This window comes from Megascapheus bottae, chromosome 6 (genome assembly GCF_031878675.1).
Source record: "Megascapheus bottae isolate mThoBot1 chromosome 6, mThoBot2.hap1, whole genome shotgun sequence".
NCBI lineage: Eukaryota > Metazoa > Chordata > Mammalia > Rodentia > Geomyidae > Megascapheus > Megascapheus bottae.
Window position 1 is genome coordinate 62678362 of NC_143514.1, and position 18537 is coordinate 62696898.

At 40.5% G+C, this 18537-nt stretch overlaps 1 protein-coding gene and 1 pseudogene across 1 annotated transcript in view; both read left to right on the forward strand.

Annotated features, from left to right (window-relative positions):
- The window catches only part of Kiaa0319l (KIAA0319 like), a 90972-nt gene that overhangs the window by 30040 nt on the left and 42395 nt on the right, over positions 1–18537 (forward strand). Inside the window, exon 3 of the mRNA XM_090335247.1 lies at positions 7103–7626. Coding sequence (XP_090191373.1) covers positions 7103–7626 — 524 coding nt within the window. The remainder of the gene's footprint in view (positions 1–7102; positions 7627–18537) is intronic.
- Positions 2–869, forward strand: LOC150062118 (small ribosomal subunit protein eS1 pseudogene; annotated as a pseudogene).

Genomic DNA, 18537 nt, shown 5'->3' on the forward strand with positions numbered 1-18537 from the left:
AATGATTTATTTAAGAATTAAAGAAGATGAGCCTTGGCTCTCTGACCAGCACCATGGCAAGAATAAGTGCTTTATGAAATGTGGCAAAAAAGGAGCCAAGAATAAAGTGGTTGATCCATTTTCTAAGAAAGATTGGTATGATGTGAAAGCCCCGGCCAAGTTCAATATAAGAAATATTGGGGAAACACTCGTCACGAGTACACAAGGAACCAAAATCGCACCTGATGGCCTCACGGGTCGGGTGTTTGAAGTGAACCTTGCAGATCTGCAGAATTATGAAGTTGCATTTAGAAAATTTAAGCTAATTACTGAGGATGTTCAGGGAAAGAACTGGCTGACCAACTTCCATGGCATGGATCTCACTTGAGACAAAGTGTGCTCCATGGTCAAAAAGTGGCAGACCAGGATGGAAGCTCATGTGGATGTCAAGACTACAGATGGGTATTTGCTTCGTCTGTTCTGTGTTAGTTTTACTAAAAAATGCAACAATCGGATCTTCAATACCTCCCTATTGCAGGTCTGCCAGAGCCAGAAAAGATGATAGAATCATGACCCAAGAAGTGCAGACCAATGACTTGAAAGAATAGTTAATAAGTTGATTCCAGACAGCATCGGGAAAGACATGACAAGGCTTGCCAGTCTATTTATCCACTTCACGATGTCTTCGTTAGGAAAGTAAAAATGCTGAAGAAGCCCAAGTTTGAATTGGGAAAAATAGAGCTTCATGGTGAAGGTGGTAGTTCTGGAAAAGCTACTGGGGACGAGACCAGTGCTAAAGTTGAACAAGCTGATGAATATGAAACACTAGTCCAAGAAAAAAATAAAAAGAATTGAAGATTACTGGTAGGTTGCAACACAGACAGAGAGGTCAAAATATGAAGTGGAACCAGACACATAGGCAATATTTAGACCATGCAAGATCTTTTTAAGTTATGTTAAGGATTTGGCTTTTTTGTTCTGTTTTGTTTTCATTTTTGGTAGTGCTGGTATTCAAAGTTAGAGCCTCATGTATGCTAACCAAAAAATGGACTATTGTTAAGCTGTGCCCCCAGTCATATGTAGAGCCCTAAAAGCCACTGGAAATTTTAAGTTTAAAATTTATTTTCAGCAAATAATGTATGTAAACTATACAAATTGAAAGTATATATTCAGTGAGTAAACCCATCTATTCCATCTTTTAGTCATTTAGTTCCACTTCCTAAAGGCAACCATGCCTATTTCTTTCTTTCTTTTTTTTTTTTTTTGTGGGTCATGGGGCTTGAACTAGGCCTGGACTCTGTCCCTGACCTCTTCAGCTCAAGGCTACCACCCTACCCCTGGGCCTGGGCAATGTCCTTGAGCTCTTCAGCTCAAGGCTACCACCCTACCTTTGAGCCAAACCCCACTTCCCATTTTCTAGAGATTAATTGGAGATAAGAGTTTCAGGTCCTTTTTGTGCCTGGGCTGGCTTTGACCCTTGATCCTCAGATCTCAGCCTCCTGAGTAGCTAGGATCACAGGTGTGAGCCACTGTGCCGACTAAACAGATTTTTTTTTTTTTCCAGTCCTGGGCTTGTGCTCAGGGTCTGAGCACTGTCCTTGGGCTTTCTCAAGGCTAAAACTCTACCACTTGAGCCTCAGCACCACTTCCAGCTTTTTTCTATGTATGTGGTACCAAGGAATTGTACCCAGGTCTTCATGCATGCTAGGCAAGTACTCTACCACTAGGCTAACCTCCCAGCCCTCTCATGGATTTTTGTGCCCAGGCTGGCTTTGAACTGAGATCCTCAGATTTCAACCTCCTGAGTAGCTAGACACAGTACAGTAGTAGGATTACAGGTGTGAGCCACTGTACCTAGCATTTCCAATAGTTTTTTATTTTAGTCTGTATGCAGTAAATGTCTCATACCTATATGTCATAGTGCTAGTATAGCTCTGCAATAAATTACGAGTTTTGTTACTTTCATTTTGTAAATGCTGAATTTCTTTTCTTCAGAGCACTTACTTAGCTTGTCATCTCACATTTATTATTGTGTTTTTAAAATCTCAGTCTCTCCTATCTCAGTTATAATCCCCACCCAAATAATGCCTTTTATGAAATAGTTGCTTAGTAATATTTGTTGAATAAGTTAATAAAGAGATAAGGATGATAGTGACCTAAGAAGTAAAGATGCTAGCTTTTGAAAAGAGAGGAGGTAATTTGAAATGTGTATGAACATTCAGGATGTCCAGGAAGTCCAATGCTGATGAGAATTGGAGACACTTTAGTTTTAATGGGAGCAGTCTATACAGGAGAGGGATTCTGCCCCATCACCCCCAGTACTTATCCTTTTCCAAATTCATCTTCAATTGCCTTTTCCCCAGACAGCTGGCAAAGAGGTTGCAGTGATGGACTATTGGACTGTAGAATCTGAGCTGGATAAGGAGTGAAATGGGGAAGAATCTTAAGTATCCACATACATGGTTTTAGTTATTTTGTGGGATAAGAGAACAAAGTTTTGTTATTTTGTTTTCAGATATGGAAGGAAGGCCTGAAATAAGACAAAAGAAAAATGAGTCAAGAGAGAGACATTTGGTCGTACTACATAGAAAATAAAAGTTGAACTCTTCTGAAGGCTTAAAAAAAAAAAGTATGTTTTACTCATTTAGTTTCTCACCAGAATGAATTTTTAGATGACCCAGTACAGTAGAATTTCCCCACATTTCATGCATTTAAGACTTCTCTTTACCATGCACAATCCCATATTGAGTCTAGACTGCTTTCCGAACAGAAGATCTCCCAGTCATGACATTCTTAGGGTTTCTGACTGCTATCAATTCTCTGATGACTTTGAAAGGACAGGGGTCCTTCTGAAAACTGCTTCAAAGTCATTGTATTTTTTTTTTTTGCCAGTCCTGGGCTTAAGCTCAGGGCCTGAGGACTGTCTTTGGCCTTTCTCAAGGCTAGAACTCTACCACTTGAGCCTCAGCACCACTTCTGGCTTTTTCTAAGTATAGGGTACCAAGGAATCGAACCCAGGTCTCCGTGCATGCTAGGCAAGCACTCTACCACTAGGCCAAACTCCCAGCCCCAAAGTCATTGTATTTATGAAGCTACTTTCTTCTTCTTTTTTTCTTTTTCTTGCCAGTCCTGGGGCTTGAACTCAGGGCCTGAGCACTTTCCTTGGGCTTTCTTAAGGCTAGAGCTCCATCACTTGAGTCACAGCACTATTTCTGGCTTCTTCTATGTATGTGGTACCAAAAAATCAAGTCTGGATCTTTGTGCATGCTAGGCAAGCACTCTACCACTAGGCCAAACTCTTGGCCCCTGGAGCTACTTTCTAGAGTGAATGCTCTGGTGATGAATAAGTGTTCGTGAGGGCTTCTTGAATAATTTTTCTTATCTAATACATGTATCCAGTTGCCTGCCTATGTGAATTTACAGTGATTTAAAAATAATGGTAGTGGGATAGTATCTAAAGATTATTCCACTGTCTTTACTTTTATGAATTCTTAATAATGTGATTATTCAGTTGGCAGATAAGAGTTATGTCTGAAGACTTTTCCATATCACTTGCATTTGTTTGTTTTGTCACCAAGTTTACACTCAGAGCTTCATGCTCTTGTTATCTTGATCATGGCTGGTACTGTACCCACAAGCCACACATCCAGTCTGGCATGCTTTTAGTTAATTAGAAATGAAGTCTAATAGACTTTTCTGTTGGCTTTGAACCACAATCCTCCAGGACTCAGCTAGGATATGAGTCATAGACACCTAACCTTCTTTTCATTTATATTGCTACTTCTCTATAAAGCTTCTACCCTTGTTCCATCATGATATTTGCTGTGCTGTCCTTCAACTTGTGATCCTGCCTCTGCTTTTGAATACCTTGGATTACAGGAATCTATCACTGTGCTTGCTTGAGCAGCTTTCTTTTTTCTTTTTCTTTTTTGTGAGTCATGAGATTGAAAGCTGGGCCTGGGTGTTGTCCCTGAGCTCTTCAGCTCAAAGCTATCACCCTATTCCTGGAGCCACAGAACCACTTCCAGTTTTCTAGTGGTTAATTGGAGATAAGAGTCTCAGGTCTTTAGAGCCTGGGCTGGCTTTGAACTTCGATCCTCAGATCTCAGCCTCTTAAGTAGCCAGGATTATAGGCTTAAGCCACTGTACCTGGCTGCATCCTTCTCTTCCTTTCTTTCTTTCTTTCTTTCTTTCTTTCTTTCTTTCTTTCTTTCTTTCTTTCTTTCTTTCTTTCTTTCTTTCTTTTTCCCACCAGTCCTGCATTAAAACTCAGGGTCTGAGCACTGTCCTTGGATTTTCTCAAGGCTAGCACTCTACCACTTGAGCCTCAGCACCACTTCTGGCTTTTTTCTATGTATGTGGTACCAAGGAATTGAACCCAGGTCTCTGTGCATGCTAGGCAAGCACTTTACCACTAGGCCAAAGGGATCTCATTTCTTTTAGAGAACAATGGCAGCCTGGCTTCCAGAATAGCGCTTTTGACTCAGTAGTCTAGAAGCCTGCCATTGTCTTCCTTTTTTTTTCCAAGTTGACTCAGTAGTCTAGAAGCCTGCCATTGTCTTCCTTTTTTTTTTCCAAGTTGATTAGTGTCTACATTTAGTCTGTTGGATATTTAGAAAGTATTTTGTGGGAGTCTAGATGGCTTGGCTGAATATCAGATGGCTCCTTTAGTTAGACCCCATTTTTAGTTATGTGTATATGCAGATATAATTATCCATCTCTCCAAAAGTTGGTTCTATTGCATGTTTTCTGTCTATAATTCAAATATATTTACTATACTATAATTGCAGGACTAGTACTAGAGTGAGAATGACATTTAAAATTTTATTTTATTTTTTTATTTTTCAGGCTGGTCCTAGGTCTTGAACTCAGGGTCTCATGCTCTTGATTAGCTTTCTGTGTGTGTGTGTGTGTGTGTGTGTGTGTGTGTGTGTGTGTGTGTGTGTGTGAATAATGGGGCTTAACTTGGCCTGGATGCTGTCCCTGAGCTCTTCACCTCAAGGCTTCTACCCTACCCCTGGGCTTGGGCACTGTCCCTGAGCTCTTCAGCTCAAGGCCACCATCCTACCTGTGAGCTAAGCCCCACATCCCTGTTTTCTAGAGGTTAATTAGAGGTAAAAGTCTCAGGTCCTTTTGTTCCCAGGCTGGCTTTGAACCTTGATTCTCAGATCTCAGCCTCCTGCATAGCTAGGATTATAGGCGGGAGCCACAGCCCCGGCTTTGATTAGCTTTTTATGCATGGATGATATTTTGTCTTTTGAGCCACATGTCTAGCATCACTTTCTTGCTGTTTAGTTGGAGATAAAGTCTTACAAATTTATCTGCCTGGGTTGGCTTTTTAAACCTTAGTCCTCAGATCTCAGTTCCCTGAGCAGTTAAGATAGCAAATGTAAACCTCTGGTATTCAGCTCTAGCATGAAATTTAAAGTGACCTCCCCATCAAGGTTGTGGAAGCCCACCTCGAACTCTTGTGACTCAGAGTGAAAACTTTGAATTTTATGCCTAGAATGTCTCTGCTGCCTTAGTCTGGTCCAATTCATATATAACTCTTACCTTGGTGATTACAAACACCTGTGTAACTCGGACCTTAAAAATGAGCTTGAGGGGCCGGGAGTTTGGCCTAGTGGTAGAGTGCTTGCCTAGCATGCACGAAGGCTCGGGTTCGATTCCTTGGTACCACATACTTAGAAAAATGCCAGAAGTGGTGCTGAGGCCCAAGTGGTAGAGCTCTAGCCTTGAGAAAAATCCAAGGACAGTGCTCAGGCCCTGAGCTTAAGCCCAGGACTGGCAAAAAAAATAATAAATAAATAAATAAATAAAAATGAGCTTGAATTTTTCTTTGTTGCTGTTTTTGTTTTCTTTTCTTTTTCTCTTGTTTGTTTATTTGTCTGTTTGGAGGAGGGTAAGGGGACAAAGAGTGAACAAATGTAGAAGTGGTACTCACTAGACACTATGTTGAAAATGAGCTATACAACTTGTGGATGGGGATAGGAAGGAAAAGCAGGGAGGGAGTGAGGAAGGGAAGTGGTGACATAGCCCAAAAAGAAATATATTCTTAGCTGGGCTCCAGTGGCTCACACTTGTAATCCTAGCTACTCAGGAGGCTGATTGGAGGGCAATGCTTGAAGTCAGTCCAAGCAAGAAAGCCTGTGAGATCCTTATCTCTATTTGAAAATATTGGAAGTGAAGCTGTGGTTCAAGTGATAGAGCAAAAAAGCCCAGGGACATAGTCCAGGCTCGGAGTTCAAGCTCCAGGATGTGCATGTGTTCACACAGAAATTGAAACAATTTTCATTAGAACTTTTTTTTTTTGGTAATATTACTTCTTCTAAGGAAACAGAAGTAAGCTAATGTACCAGGAAAATCAGTGCTATTCTTACCATTCCTGAAATAGTTCAACAGTCCTAAGTTTATTCATAAGCAACGTGAGCTGCAATTTTGGGCCATGTTTTCTAGGTTTATCACAGTATGTCGCTATTATACTTAATTTATTTGTTTTTATTGCAACATGACTCGTCATTCAGAAGTTCTCTGTGGGAGAATCCTCTTGTGATTAAAATTTTTAGTCATCTTTACCTCTCCTCTGGCTGGTGCCATGATATGCAAAAGTACCTGATTTGGGCAAATGATTGATTAGAAAATGGTTGTGTTTATTACCTGCATGAGGTTGGGAACACTCAATTTGTGTTGCTGCCAGTTCAGTGGGAAACAAATCCAATTTGTTCAGCTAACCTCATTGTCACCCTAATGTGTACTTCGGAAGGTCAAGTTTTGTACCTCTTACTTAGTGTCCCATACATTTCCACCAGAATAGTATGTATGTATTTATTTATTCATTGTTTTTATATTCCATAAAACTGGAATTCTGTGAAAAGGGTTTATGTTGCACAACTCATTGAGAAGGGAAGCCATTGATGAATGTAGAACAATTCTCCTACAATCTAAAATATTCTAAGCCCAAGAACACTATCTTTTGCTGCCTCTCTTCCACTCACTAGACAGTTTTCTCACCCTCTTAAAAATCTGCCTTCAAAATAGCTTCAAATGTTGATGTTTATGGCTCTTCATGGAGCAGTAGTCCCTGTTTAGTTTCATCTTACAATGTTTTATTCTTTGTTTTCAGATGCCACTGAGAGTAAGTGCCAGCAGGGAAAGACACAATTTGGAGTTGGCCTAAGAACTGAGGGAGGAAATCACCTCCAGCTTCTTAAAGGATCCCCCTCTTTCCAGTCATGCTGGGATGCCTGCTGCCAGGACTCTGCCTGCCATGCCCTTTGGTGGCTAGAGGGGCTATGCTTTCAGGCAGACTGCAGCATGCCCCAGAGCTGCCAGCCTTTTAGGACAGACTCTTCCAATTCCATGCTGGTGTTTTTTAAGAAAATCCAAACTGAGGATGAGTTGGGCTTTATTCCTGAAGATGATATGCCTTATCTTCTGGGGCTCAGTTGGAGTAGGGCATCTATGAGCAGGCAGAGCCCACCCAGAGTTCCTCTCAGATCTGCTGCATCTTTCCATGACCTGCAGAGCTTAATCAGGAAGCATCGGAAGAGAGAGAGTACCAGGGAAGTAGTTCCACCCACCATGACACAACTTTCTCAAGGGAATGACTCCCAACAAAGTGCTCTGAGTACAAGCATCTCTCCAGAGGTAAGCATGTTACAAATAAAGAATAGTGAAACTTAAAGCTATTCTTTTTAGTTCTATGCATGAGCAACCAAGCTGATGCTTATGGACAGTGCTCACAGACTGAATGTATTTATTGCTTAACATCATCTTTCTTGATGCTGCCCAGAAGTGTAATGGCAATTTGACTTTAGAAATGTTCACTTCATGCAAGTCTGGTCATTGTTTTGGTAAAAGCAGAAAGTTGCTCATTAGCTAATGTAAGCTGGTTTTTTGGCTATAGGTAAAGTGCAGTTGTGTGGGTGTTAATCTCCACCAAAGGTTCTATAGTGTTTTCTGCCAGATTGCAAAACAGTTGATTTATGTGGTTGCAGTCAAGTTGTCCTCCTCCTCCATCTCCTGCCTGTAAACACGTTCCTTATGAGGTAGTTTCTATTCTAAACCAAATTAACTGTGCCTGGTTCTGCACACTAAAATATGACCTGCTGGGCTGGGAAGCCGGATGTGGTCATTAGCCAAGAGGTTTCTGGGGTGACTTCTCACTAAGCTGCACATGCCAAAGGACAAACCACCAAATAGAGTTTATTCTGTTTATTATGCTTCTTCATTGTTGATCTTTCTGGGCAACTGATTAAAAGGAATGACTCACTCTGTGCTCAGTCTTCCTTGATTATTGACTTATTTTTGTATTTGTTTTGTCCTAGTTGTCTCTGTCAAGTTGAAGCCAGAGTGAGGAGGCTATTACATGCCAAGCCTTGTGTGTGCTAATCATTGTACTATGTCATTTTCTTTAATTTCCATAGCAACATCTCCAAGTAGGTACTATTAGCCCTGTTTTACTAGTGAGGAATTTGAAGCTCAAAGCAGTTAAACAATTTGCCTAGGATCATATAGCTAATGAATAACACAAATAGAATTGGAATCCAGCTTTATTATTAAGGAAAAAATCCTTTTAGTGTGGCACACACACACACACATACACACACATGACTACTGCCACAATAAAGCTTATACACTTCCAAATAAATCAGATTTTACATTTCTAATAAGAAATTATGTGAGTTCTGAGAGGATAAGGACAGAATAATTAATGTGATAACATCTAACATGACTGAAGAGCCAGGTGCTATGGCTCACATCTGTAATCCTTAGCTATTAGGAGACTGAGATCTGAGGATTAAGGTTCAAAGCCAGCCCAGGCACTAAAGAACATGAGACTCTTATCTCCAACTAACCACTAGAAAAGCAAAGTGGGGCCATGGCTCAAGGGGTAGGGCGGTAGCCTTGAGCTGAAGAGCTCAGAGGTAACGCTCAGTCACAGAGTCCAAGCCCTATGACCGACAAAACAAAACAAAACAAAACAAAAAACCTGTTGAAAAGTTTGGCCCTCCTAAGAAAAGAAGGAAGAACTATTTCAGACAAAATGGAATATCAATAGTAGAGTTTCTAGGTACCCAAGAGTGTGGCAACATTAGGATTAATCCTTTTTTCTGGTCCTGGCCCTTGAACCCAGGGCCTCGGCTCTGTTTCTGAGCCTCTCTATGCTCAAGGATAGAGATCTCTATCACTTGAGCCACAGCATCACTTCAGCTTTTTCTGCATATGTGGTACTGAGGAATCAAACCTAGAGCTTCATGCATGCTAGGCAAGTATTTAGTTACTAAGCCACAAGTTACTAAGCCACATTCCCAGCCCCACGATTAATCTTTTTGTGTAAATACAGAAAGAGAACTGGGTATGCGCCACTTATGCTGGGTTTCCTGATGACAGGATAATGGGAGTACACCACCATGTACCAGAATTTCAGGCATGAGCCATCAACACCTGGCTGTGATCATTCTAAGATCATATCTCTTCCTGATTGGTGTGGGCCTTATTAAAGAGGCTTTAGTAGAGAACCACTTGAGCCTCTGCACCACTTCCGGCATTTTTTTATGTATGTGGTACTGAGGAATCAAACCTGGGTCTTTGTGCATTCTAGGCAAGTACTCTACCACTAGGCCAAACTCCCAGCTCTTAAAATGTCCTTTATGGCTTTTGACAGCACATCTATTTTATGCTTTGGATCATTATTAAGTAGGATATGGATTCTTAGGCAGATAGTATACCCAGCATAGATAGCAAAGTAATGATTCTTGTTTGGGCAGGATGAAGGTCGGACAGTGTGAGATTTATTCTAACTACTCATAAAGTGCATGTGACTTAAAGTATATGAAGTGTTGGAGTTAAAGATGTGGCTCAGTTGGTAGAGTGCTAGTCAGTGAGCAAAAGTGGCAGGTACCAAGTTTAGGTTCTGTTCTAGGACCTAAAAGAAAGAAACTTATGAATTATTTATTCCTGGAAATTTCCATGTAGTATTTTGAGTCACAGTGGCCCTAAGTTACTTGAACCATAGAAAGAGAACATACAGCCAGGTACCAGAGGTAATTCACACCTGTAATCCTAGCTAGTCAAGAGGCTGAGATCTGAGGACCACAGTTCAAAGCCAACCCAGCCAGGAAAGTCTGTGAGACTGCTGTCTCCAATAAACTTCTCAGAAATAGTTGGAAGTGATGCTGTGGCTCATGTGGTAGAGTCCTAGCCTTGAGCAAAAGAAGCTTAGGTACAATGCCCAAGCCCAGAGTTCAAGCCCCAGGTACAGGAAAAAAAAAAAAAGGAGAGAGAGAAAAGCCACAGGTAAGGGGAATAGTTGTAATCAGATATGTTGCTGGTGTAGTGAATTGATTAGAAAAAGGAAAAACAATGTATATGGCTCAATATTCATCTTCAGGCTAAAGACACACTATACAATCAAAAGAAGCTAAAGATGCAAAAAAGGGGATGCATTAAAAAAAAGTCCTTTAGAGCTATGATTCTCAAACTTTAGCATGCATCAAGCTCACTTGGAGGCCTGGTTAAAAACAGACTACTGAACCCCAACTCCAGAGTTTCTGATTTAGTACATTTAGAGTAGAACCTGAGAATTTGCTTTTTCCAAGTTCCTGGAAAGTCCTAGGGACCACCCCGGAGAACCATTGCCTTTTGAAAGGCTTGGAGTACAAGATACCTTATTCATTGGAATGTAAAGGAAGGATTGGATGGGAGCAGCTAAGGTAGGCTTACAGGTTGGGAAAAAGAAAATCATGATAATTTTAATCTCATTACTGTTTGTCTTCAGTGTGCTAGGTTATTTATAGAAACTGGAAGCAGAAGTAGGAGGGGTGGGTATAGGTTGGCAATATCAAGGAAAATCAAGTTTGAGGAGAGTAGTAAGGGTCCAAAATAGCCATTGTGAAAGATTACAAACTAAGTGAGGATATGGAAGAATTGCCAAATAGTCTTGATAATGGAGACTGTGCACTTAGAGTAGTGGTGCCCATTTCAGTGACACTCCTCGGTAGCTTTCAGCAACTCTACTTATTATTCTGTCTATCTACTCATTCTCTTGACAAAACTTCCATTTTCAGGCTAAAGTTACAACCGCTTTCCCTCACCACTCTCCGTTACTACATTAGCCCTTACTATACTTATTTTGGAAATGGGGAATTCAAGCCCATGACTGACAAGAAAGAAAGAAGGAAAGAGAGAAAGAAAGAACAAATGAAAGAAAGAGAGAAAGAGGAAGGAAGGAAGGAAGGAAGGAAGGAAGGAAGGAAGGAAGGAAGGAAAGAAAGAAGGAAGGGAGGAAAGAAAGAAATTCGAAAGAGAGCAATAATTGGAAATACAGTAGACTTAGACCTGATAGTCTCCTGGAAAACACTGAAAGTTCCAATTTCCAGGCCTTACAGAATTCACATGTATGTTGGAAGAAGCCCCCGAGGTGGTGTTGGCTGGAGAGAGTTCTGTTCCTTCTTGTTTACCAGTGGTGGGCAGTGGCAATAAATTGCCAGTGATTAAGATTTCAAGAGCTTTGTTGTGGTCTGCCATGGAGACTGGGTGGACCTGGGTAGAGGAATATTGAATTTGAACTGTGAACATGAGGAGTGGGCTTTTGCTATAGGTAATGTTACCCAAAGGCTTACATGGTTTGATATCACATGGTGAGGACTGTAACCCAACTTAAAAAAAAAAAGGACAAAATGAAGTCTTCAGATCCATACAAGTTATATTAGACCCTGTACATCATGCTTAGGGGCTTCTTATATGGAAGCCCTGGGTAGCTCTGGAAGGTGTTAAGATTGCTTGTACATTCCAGATTGTTAACTTGTAGGCATTTCTTTTTGGCAGAGAAATAGAATTCAAACTTGTGCTTAATGCTCTAGAGAAAGAAAGGAAATGTATGCAATGCAGATCTTCTAATTAGAGATGACAAGCTAGCATCTCTAGTTTCTAGTTTATTCTGATTGCAGTGAGGAGGTTAAATAACTCTGCATCCAAAGTTGGGAGAAATTGTATCTTAAATTGCTCTTGTCATGCCTGAAATGCCAGCAGAGTTGCAAAAGCAGTGGGTTGTCATGATACATTTTTCATTATTTTGTGTTCATACACATACTGTATCCAGGCCAAGAGCGGGTCTTATGGACTTCTAACATTTCCAAAAGTGGACAGGAGTGTCATTTATTCCCTTTTCTGCTCTTAAAACTGCTTGGTTTAAGTATTGCACCATTTCTGTGCCACCAGCCTCTGAATTGTTGGCAGAAGGGGCATGGATGCTTGTTAATTGGGTTCACAGTACAAGCAGGCTGGCCCCTACCAATTAATTACTGTCAATCCCACTTCCTTTGAGCCCAGAAAGGAACGTCCACAGAGGTAGCCCCATGCACACCTTTTTGCTGCCTCCTAGTAAGCCTGAGCTTATCTGTTTATCTGAAGGTGTAGGTTGTAGGCAGAGCCGGAGAACACCTTACATAACAAGGAAGTATTGTAAGCAGTTCCTTTCATGATTTTGTTTGTTTTTATTTTGTTTCCAGTTTTTTTTCTTCCTTTCTTACTTTTGGTTCTGTTTCAAAACTTCCTCTAAATCATTTGAATTTGTCTCCTGTTGCTAAGAATTGGCTTTGGGGGGCCGGAAGCTTGGCCTGGTGGTAGAGTGCTTCCTAGCATGCACAAAGACCTGGGTTCAATTCTTCAGTACCACATACACAGAAAAAAGCTGGAAGTGGTGCTGGCTCAATGTCTCTATCCTTGAGGAGAAAAAAAGCCCAAGACAGTGCTCAGTCCCTGAGTGCAAACCCCAGGACTGGCAAAAAAAAAAGAATGTTTTTTTGTTTTTGTTTTTGGTTATTACTTCTTGAAAAACCTGTTAACTCTACAGGGCCTTGTTTTTCTCAGATTCTCACTCTCAGTTATCTGATGGACAAAACCCTTTACCAATTCTTTTTGTCCCTCTTCCAGACCTCTGGCTTTGATTATTTGTAATACACCCCAAAAGTGACTCCTAGTATTGTCTGTGAATGTATTAAAAACAACACTGAATGTGATGACACATGCCTGTAATCCCAGCTACTTGAGAGGCAAAGGCAAGAGGATCATAAGTTTGAAACCAGCCTAGGTAAAGTACTGTATCTCAAAAAGAAAACAACAAAAGATATTAAGCACTGCCCCCTAATTCTAATCTTACAAAGCTACAGTTTGCATCACAAAAACAATTGTATACCCTGGTATCACAGCTCACCCCTGTTATCCTGGTTACTCAGGAGGCTGCGATCTGAGGATTGCAGTTCAAAGCCAGCCCAGGCATTCTAAGTCCATGAAACTCCAATTAACCATCAGAAAAGTGGAAGTGGCACTGTGGCTCAAGTGGTAGAACACTAACCTTGAGCTGAAGAACTCAGGGACAGTGCCCAGGCCCAGAGTTCAAGCCCCACAACCAACAAAATATAAAGAAAAAAATGATAAAAATAAAACAGCGGTGTAGCCTGTTTCTTGTTGCATATGAATCTGACAGAAATCCCTGCAATTATAATCTTCCTTTTTTCAAAAGTATTTCTGAACCACAACACCTTTTCTTGTTCCTTTTTTTTTCTACGATAATATCCCATTTCATATAATTTTTTATGAGTTCTGGTTCTTTTCTTGATGGTACTAGAGTTTCAAGTCAGGGCCTTACACTTGCTGGGCTTGTAAGCTATACTTCCAGTCTTTCTTTTTACTGGTTATTTTAGACACAATCTCATGGATTTTTCTGTCTGAGCTAACCTCAAGCTATGATCTTCAGAATCTCAGTTTCCTGAATAGCTAGGATTACAAGCATGAGCCACCAGCACTTAGCAAGTCTGGTTCTTTTTTTATTTTATTTTATTTTATTGCCAGTCCTGAGGCTTGAACTCAGGACCTGAGCACTGTCCTCGGACTTTCTCAAGGCTAGAGCTCTACCACTTGAACCTCAGCACCACTTCTGGCTTTTTTCTATATATGTGGTACCGAGGAATCGAACTGGGGTCTTCCTGCATGCTAGGCAAGCACTCTACCACTAGGCCAAACTCCCAGCCCATGGTTCTTTTTTGTTTTATTAATTTTTTTTGGCCAGTCCTGAGGCTTGAACTCAGGGCCTGACCACTGTCCTTGGGGTTTCTCAAGGCTAGCACTCTTACCATTTGAGCTTTTTGTTTGTATGTAGTACCAAAGAATTGAACCCAGAGCTTCATGCATGCTAGATAGGCATTCTACCACTGGGCCATGCTCCTGGCCTACTCTTTTCTTCTATACTGCCTAAATCTATTATATATATATATATATATTATTAGATATATAAATACATATTATAGATAAATATATTTTCTTCTATACCTTCTAAATCTACCATATATATCATATAGAATATATGTAAGTATATATAAAAATAAATATCAGACATTGTAGGCTTTATCTTCAGAAGTTTGTTTGGTCTTTTTAATGTCTTCTATATCCCTACCATGGTTACCACAGTATTAGTCTCTTTATCAGTGAGGAATATGTTCCAAAATTCCTGGTGGGTACATAAAAATGCAAGTGCTACTGAACTCTGTGATAACAATTTATAAATTAAACATAGTAAGAGACTTTTTAAAGGCATGTTTCTGTCACTAACAAAGTACCTGATACCATCACCTTGTATGAAGGAAGGCTTACGTTACACCACAGTTTTGAAGGTTTCAGGACACCGTCAGTGGGCTTGGTTTTCTTGGGCCTGTGGAAGCACAGTACATAATGGTCGGAGCATGTGGCACAGGAGAATGTTTACCTCATGGTAGTCAGGAAGCTAAGTCAGGAAAAGGAGAGGCTGAAGTTCCAATATTTCCTTTAAGGGCACACCTCTAGTGCCCTAACTTCCTCTACCAGACCCTACCTCTACCGTACCTCTTAAAGTTTCTACCAGGGGACCAAGCTGTCACCCTTGGACCTTTCAGAGACTTCCTAGATGCAACTGTCACAGAGACTAACAACAGTAGCTAACAATAATGTAAGACCGTTTTTGTGCTAAGTAAAACAAGGGCTGCTTGAGCATAAGCAGTGTTTTCCTGACAGATGTTTGATATCAGGTATGCCTCCTAAGTGACAGTAAGGAGGATACACTGCATCAAGGGACCATTATGTCCCAGATAGGATGAAGTGGGATGACATGGAATTTCATCACGCTTCAATTTAAAACCTAGCCATTTATTTCTGGAATTTTCCATTTAATATTTTCAGACTATGATAGTGTTGAAAAATTGAATCCACAGAAAGCAAATGTAGTTTAGAAGGAATTACCATACACTTAACTTTTCTTATCTCTTTTTTTTTTTTTGCCAGTCCTGGGGCTTGAAATCAGGGCCTGAGTGCTGTCCTTGAGCTTCCTCTAAGGCTAGAGCTCTACCACTTGAGCCACAGCACGATTACCAGCTATTTCTATGTATGTGGTACCGAGGAATCCAACCCAGGTTTTTGTGCGTGCTAGGCAAGCAATCTACCACTAGGCCAAACTCCAGCCCTATATCTCCTCCTTTTATGGTGCTAGAGATTAAATGTATGGCCTTATATGTGCCAGGCACTGAGCTAACATGGAGGGAAATATATAGAATATAATTATAATAATCAGTCTAATATTCTTGTCTAGTCATTATGGTATCTGTTTTATTGCTGATCTGGTTTTCTTTGTTAGCATGATACTGTGCATTTAGCCCAGAGCCTCATGCATACTAGGCAAGTACTCTGCTACTGAGCTTCTTCATAGCCTGGAGTTAATTTTAATTGATTGAGACTTTTTTTTCTTGTGGATTTATTTTCCTGCTTATTATATGTCGGGTCTGTCTGTTTGTCTGTCTCTTTTCATTTTTTTGGTGATGGTTCTGGGTGCTGTCTTTGAGGGGGTTTTTTGTTTGTTTTTGTGATTAATGCTAGTGTTCCACCATTTGAGTCATACCTCCACTTCTAACTGTTCGGTGGTGGTTAATTGGAAATAAGAGTCTCACAGACTTTCCAACCCTCAGATCTCAGTCTTCTGACCTTGTCAGATTATTTTTGATAAGATACCAGAAATTATTAGATATACTAGATTAGAATACTAGATATTTTTGTGTTGTCATAGGTGCTCTTGAGTTTTGTTTTGGTATGTGGCCAAACTGTTTAAAAATAAACAGATCCTTTTGAGTTTTGCTTTTAAGTTTTGCTGTATGAATGCAGAGCTGTATTTATTTGAGGATTATTATTTGAGGATTAGTTTTTCCACTGAGGCAAGACCTTTATTAGTACTCAAATTGAAGTGCCATGAGCTGCCAAGGCTACTTCCCTACCCCTGCGCCTGGGCGTTGTCCCTGAGCTCTTCAGTTCAAGGCTGCCACCCTACCCCTAGAATCATGGCCCCACTACCTGTTTTCTAGTGGTTAATTGGAGATAAGAGTTTCTTGTTCTTCAGTATGAGAGATGGCTTTGAACCTTGATCCTCAGATCTTATCTAACTGAGTAACTAGGATTACAGGCGTGAGCCACCACAGTGAATTATAAATTTTTTATTCTGACATTTTGGAGTGGTTGCTATTCCCAGTTTTGCCTTATAATCCTTGGAGGTAGCTCTTTCTTTGGTCTTCAGTAGTCCTGTTCTTATACAGGAGATGTTCAGTACTTGGTTGAATAGCTGTGTTTTCTTCTGCAGACCTTCAGAGCCTTGTCTCCCCTGCAAAACTCCCAGCTAGAGCTCTTCAGCTCAACAGACTTTCAGTTTTTGCCTAGAGTACTCCTTCCTATGCCATGGCCTTGAAACTTTCACTGGGCATTGGACAACTACAGACTTCACCTCATTTGTTTTTCTCTTAGGAATAACTGCTTTTCATCTTCTGAGATTCTGTATCTTAACATAATTTCATACATTTTGTCTGGTTTTTTGAATTGTTTCAGATAGGAGAATAAATCTACTTCCTATTGTTTATTTCAGCATAACTGGAAGCAGAAGTCTACCACACTTTTATTTGTCTCTCCCCATTCCTCCCCCTTTTTTTTAGTCTGTTATGGGGCTTGAACTCTGGGCCTGGGTGCTGTCCCTGAGCTCTTCAGCTCAAGTCTACCACCCTATCCCTGGGCCTGGGCATTGTTCCTGAGCTCTTTAGCTCAAGGCTACCTACCACCCTACCCTTGAGCCACAGCGCCACTCCTGGTTTTCTAGTGGTTAACTGGAGATAAGAGTCTCTGCCATGGACTTTAGTGCCAGGGTTGGCTTTGAACCGTGATCCTCAGATCTCAGCTTCCTGAGTAGTTAGGATTACAGGCATGAGCCACTTCACCCAGCTTTTCCCCATTCCCTTTTTAAGCATTTTAGTACTTGTGTTAGGAGTTTGGCCTAGTGGTAGAGTGCCTGCCTAGCATGCGTGAAGATCCGAGTTCAATTCCTGAGCACCACATACATAGAAAAAGCCAGAAATGATGATGTGGCTCAAATCGTAGAGCTTAAGCCTTAAGAAAGCTCAAGGACAGTGCTCCAGCTCAGAGTTCAAGCTCTAGGACTGGCCAAAAAAAATATTTTAGTACTCACCTGTAAACACACTACTTATTCTTCAAGATCCACTGCAGGCTTTACTTCTATGAAGCCTTCTCTGATACTTCCCCAGACTGGGCCTGGATGTTCCTACATGTTTCCACAGTATGCTAACCTTGTCATTGTATTGTCAGTCCAATAACATGATGCTTGTTATCCAAACTCAGTACTTGCAGGTTTGTCTTGGGTTTTGTCTACCTGCATTATTAGCTGCTATGCTATTCTACTTTCGTCCTCTGAGTTTCAAGGGTAGTGCACATTTGCTTTCTTCCCTTTATTCACATTTAATCCTCAGTTCTGTGAAATTTGGGTTCTACTAAAGCTATTCTTACTTGAATCATAAGTAAATTCACAGTTGCCTACTGTATTATATTCCTCTCAGTCCTGATTGGATTGGACTCTGGCTTTGTTTTAAACTGGTTGCAGTTTTCTCTTGTTTCTTGTCATAGCATACTTTTCCCTCTTTCTCACTGTAACTTCCTAGTCCATTTTATGGGTCATTTCTCCTACTCACTTCTTTGTATTCCCAAGTATTCTATATTTGAACTTGTTTTTGTTTAAGTGCACTTTTATTGTAGTATGCCCTTGTCACATGGTTCCAGCTACTGTTGCTAGGAACTTAAATCCAAGAATTTCTCCGAGGTATGTTTATAGCATAATGTTCTTGCTTTTGCCTTACTGTTGTTCTTCTGTAGTCTGTCTTTATTTTTGCTGCTGCTATAATCAGCCCCTCACTGAAAGTAAAAACATGGGTGTTATCTCAGACTCTTTTCCCCAAACCTTAGATCCATTTTAGCCTTACAGATATTATATCCTTAATATTTAATAATCCATCTCACAGAAGGAGTTTCTACTGGGCTCCCGAACTTCCACAGATAATGATAAAATCTGTTTTTAAAGTATTGAAAGGAATTGGAAAAGATCCAAAGGTAGACATGCTAGAGAAAAGTTTAATTTAGAAAAATGGCAACTGGAAGTGATAAAAAAAAATTGTTCGTTTTTATTTTTAAAAATTTGCCTGAGGGCAT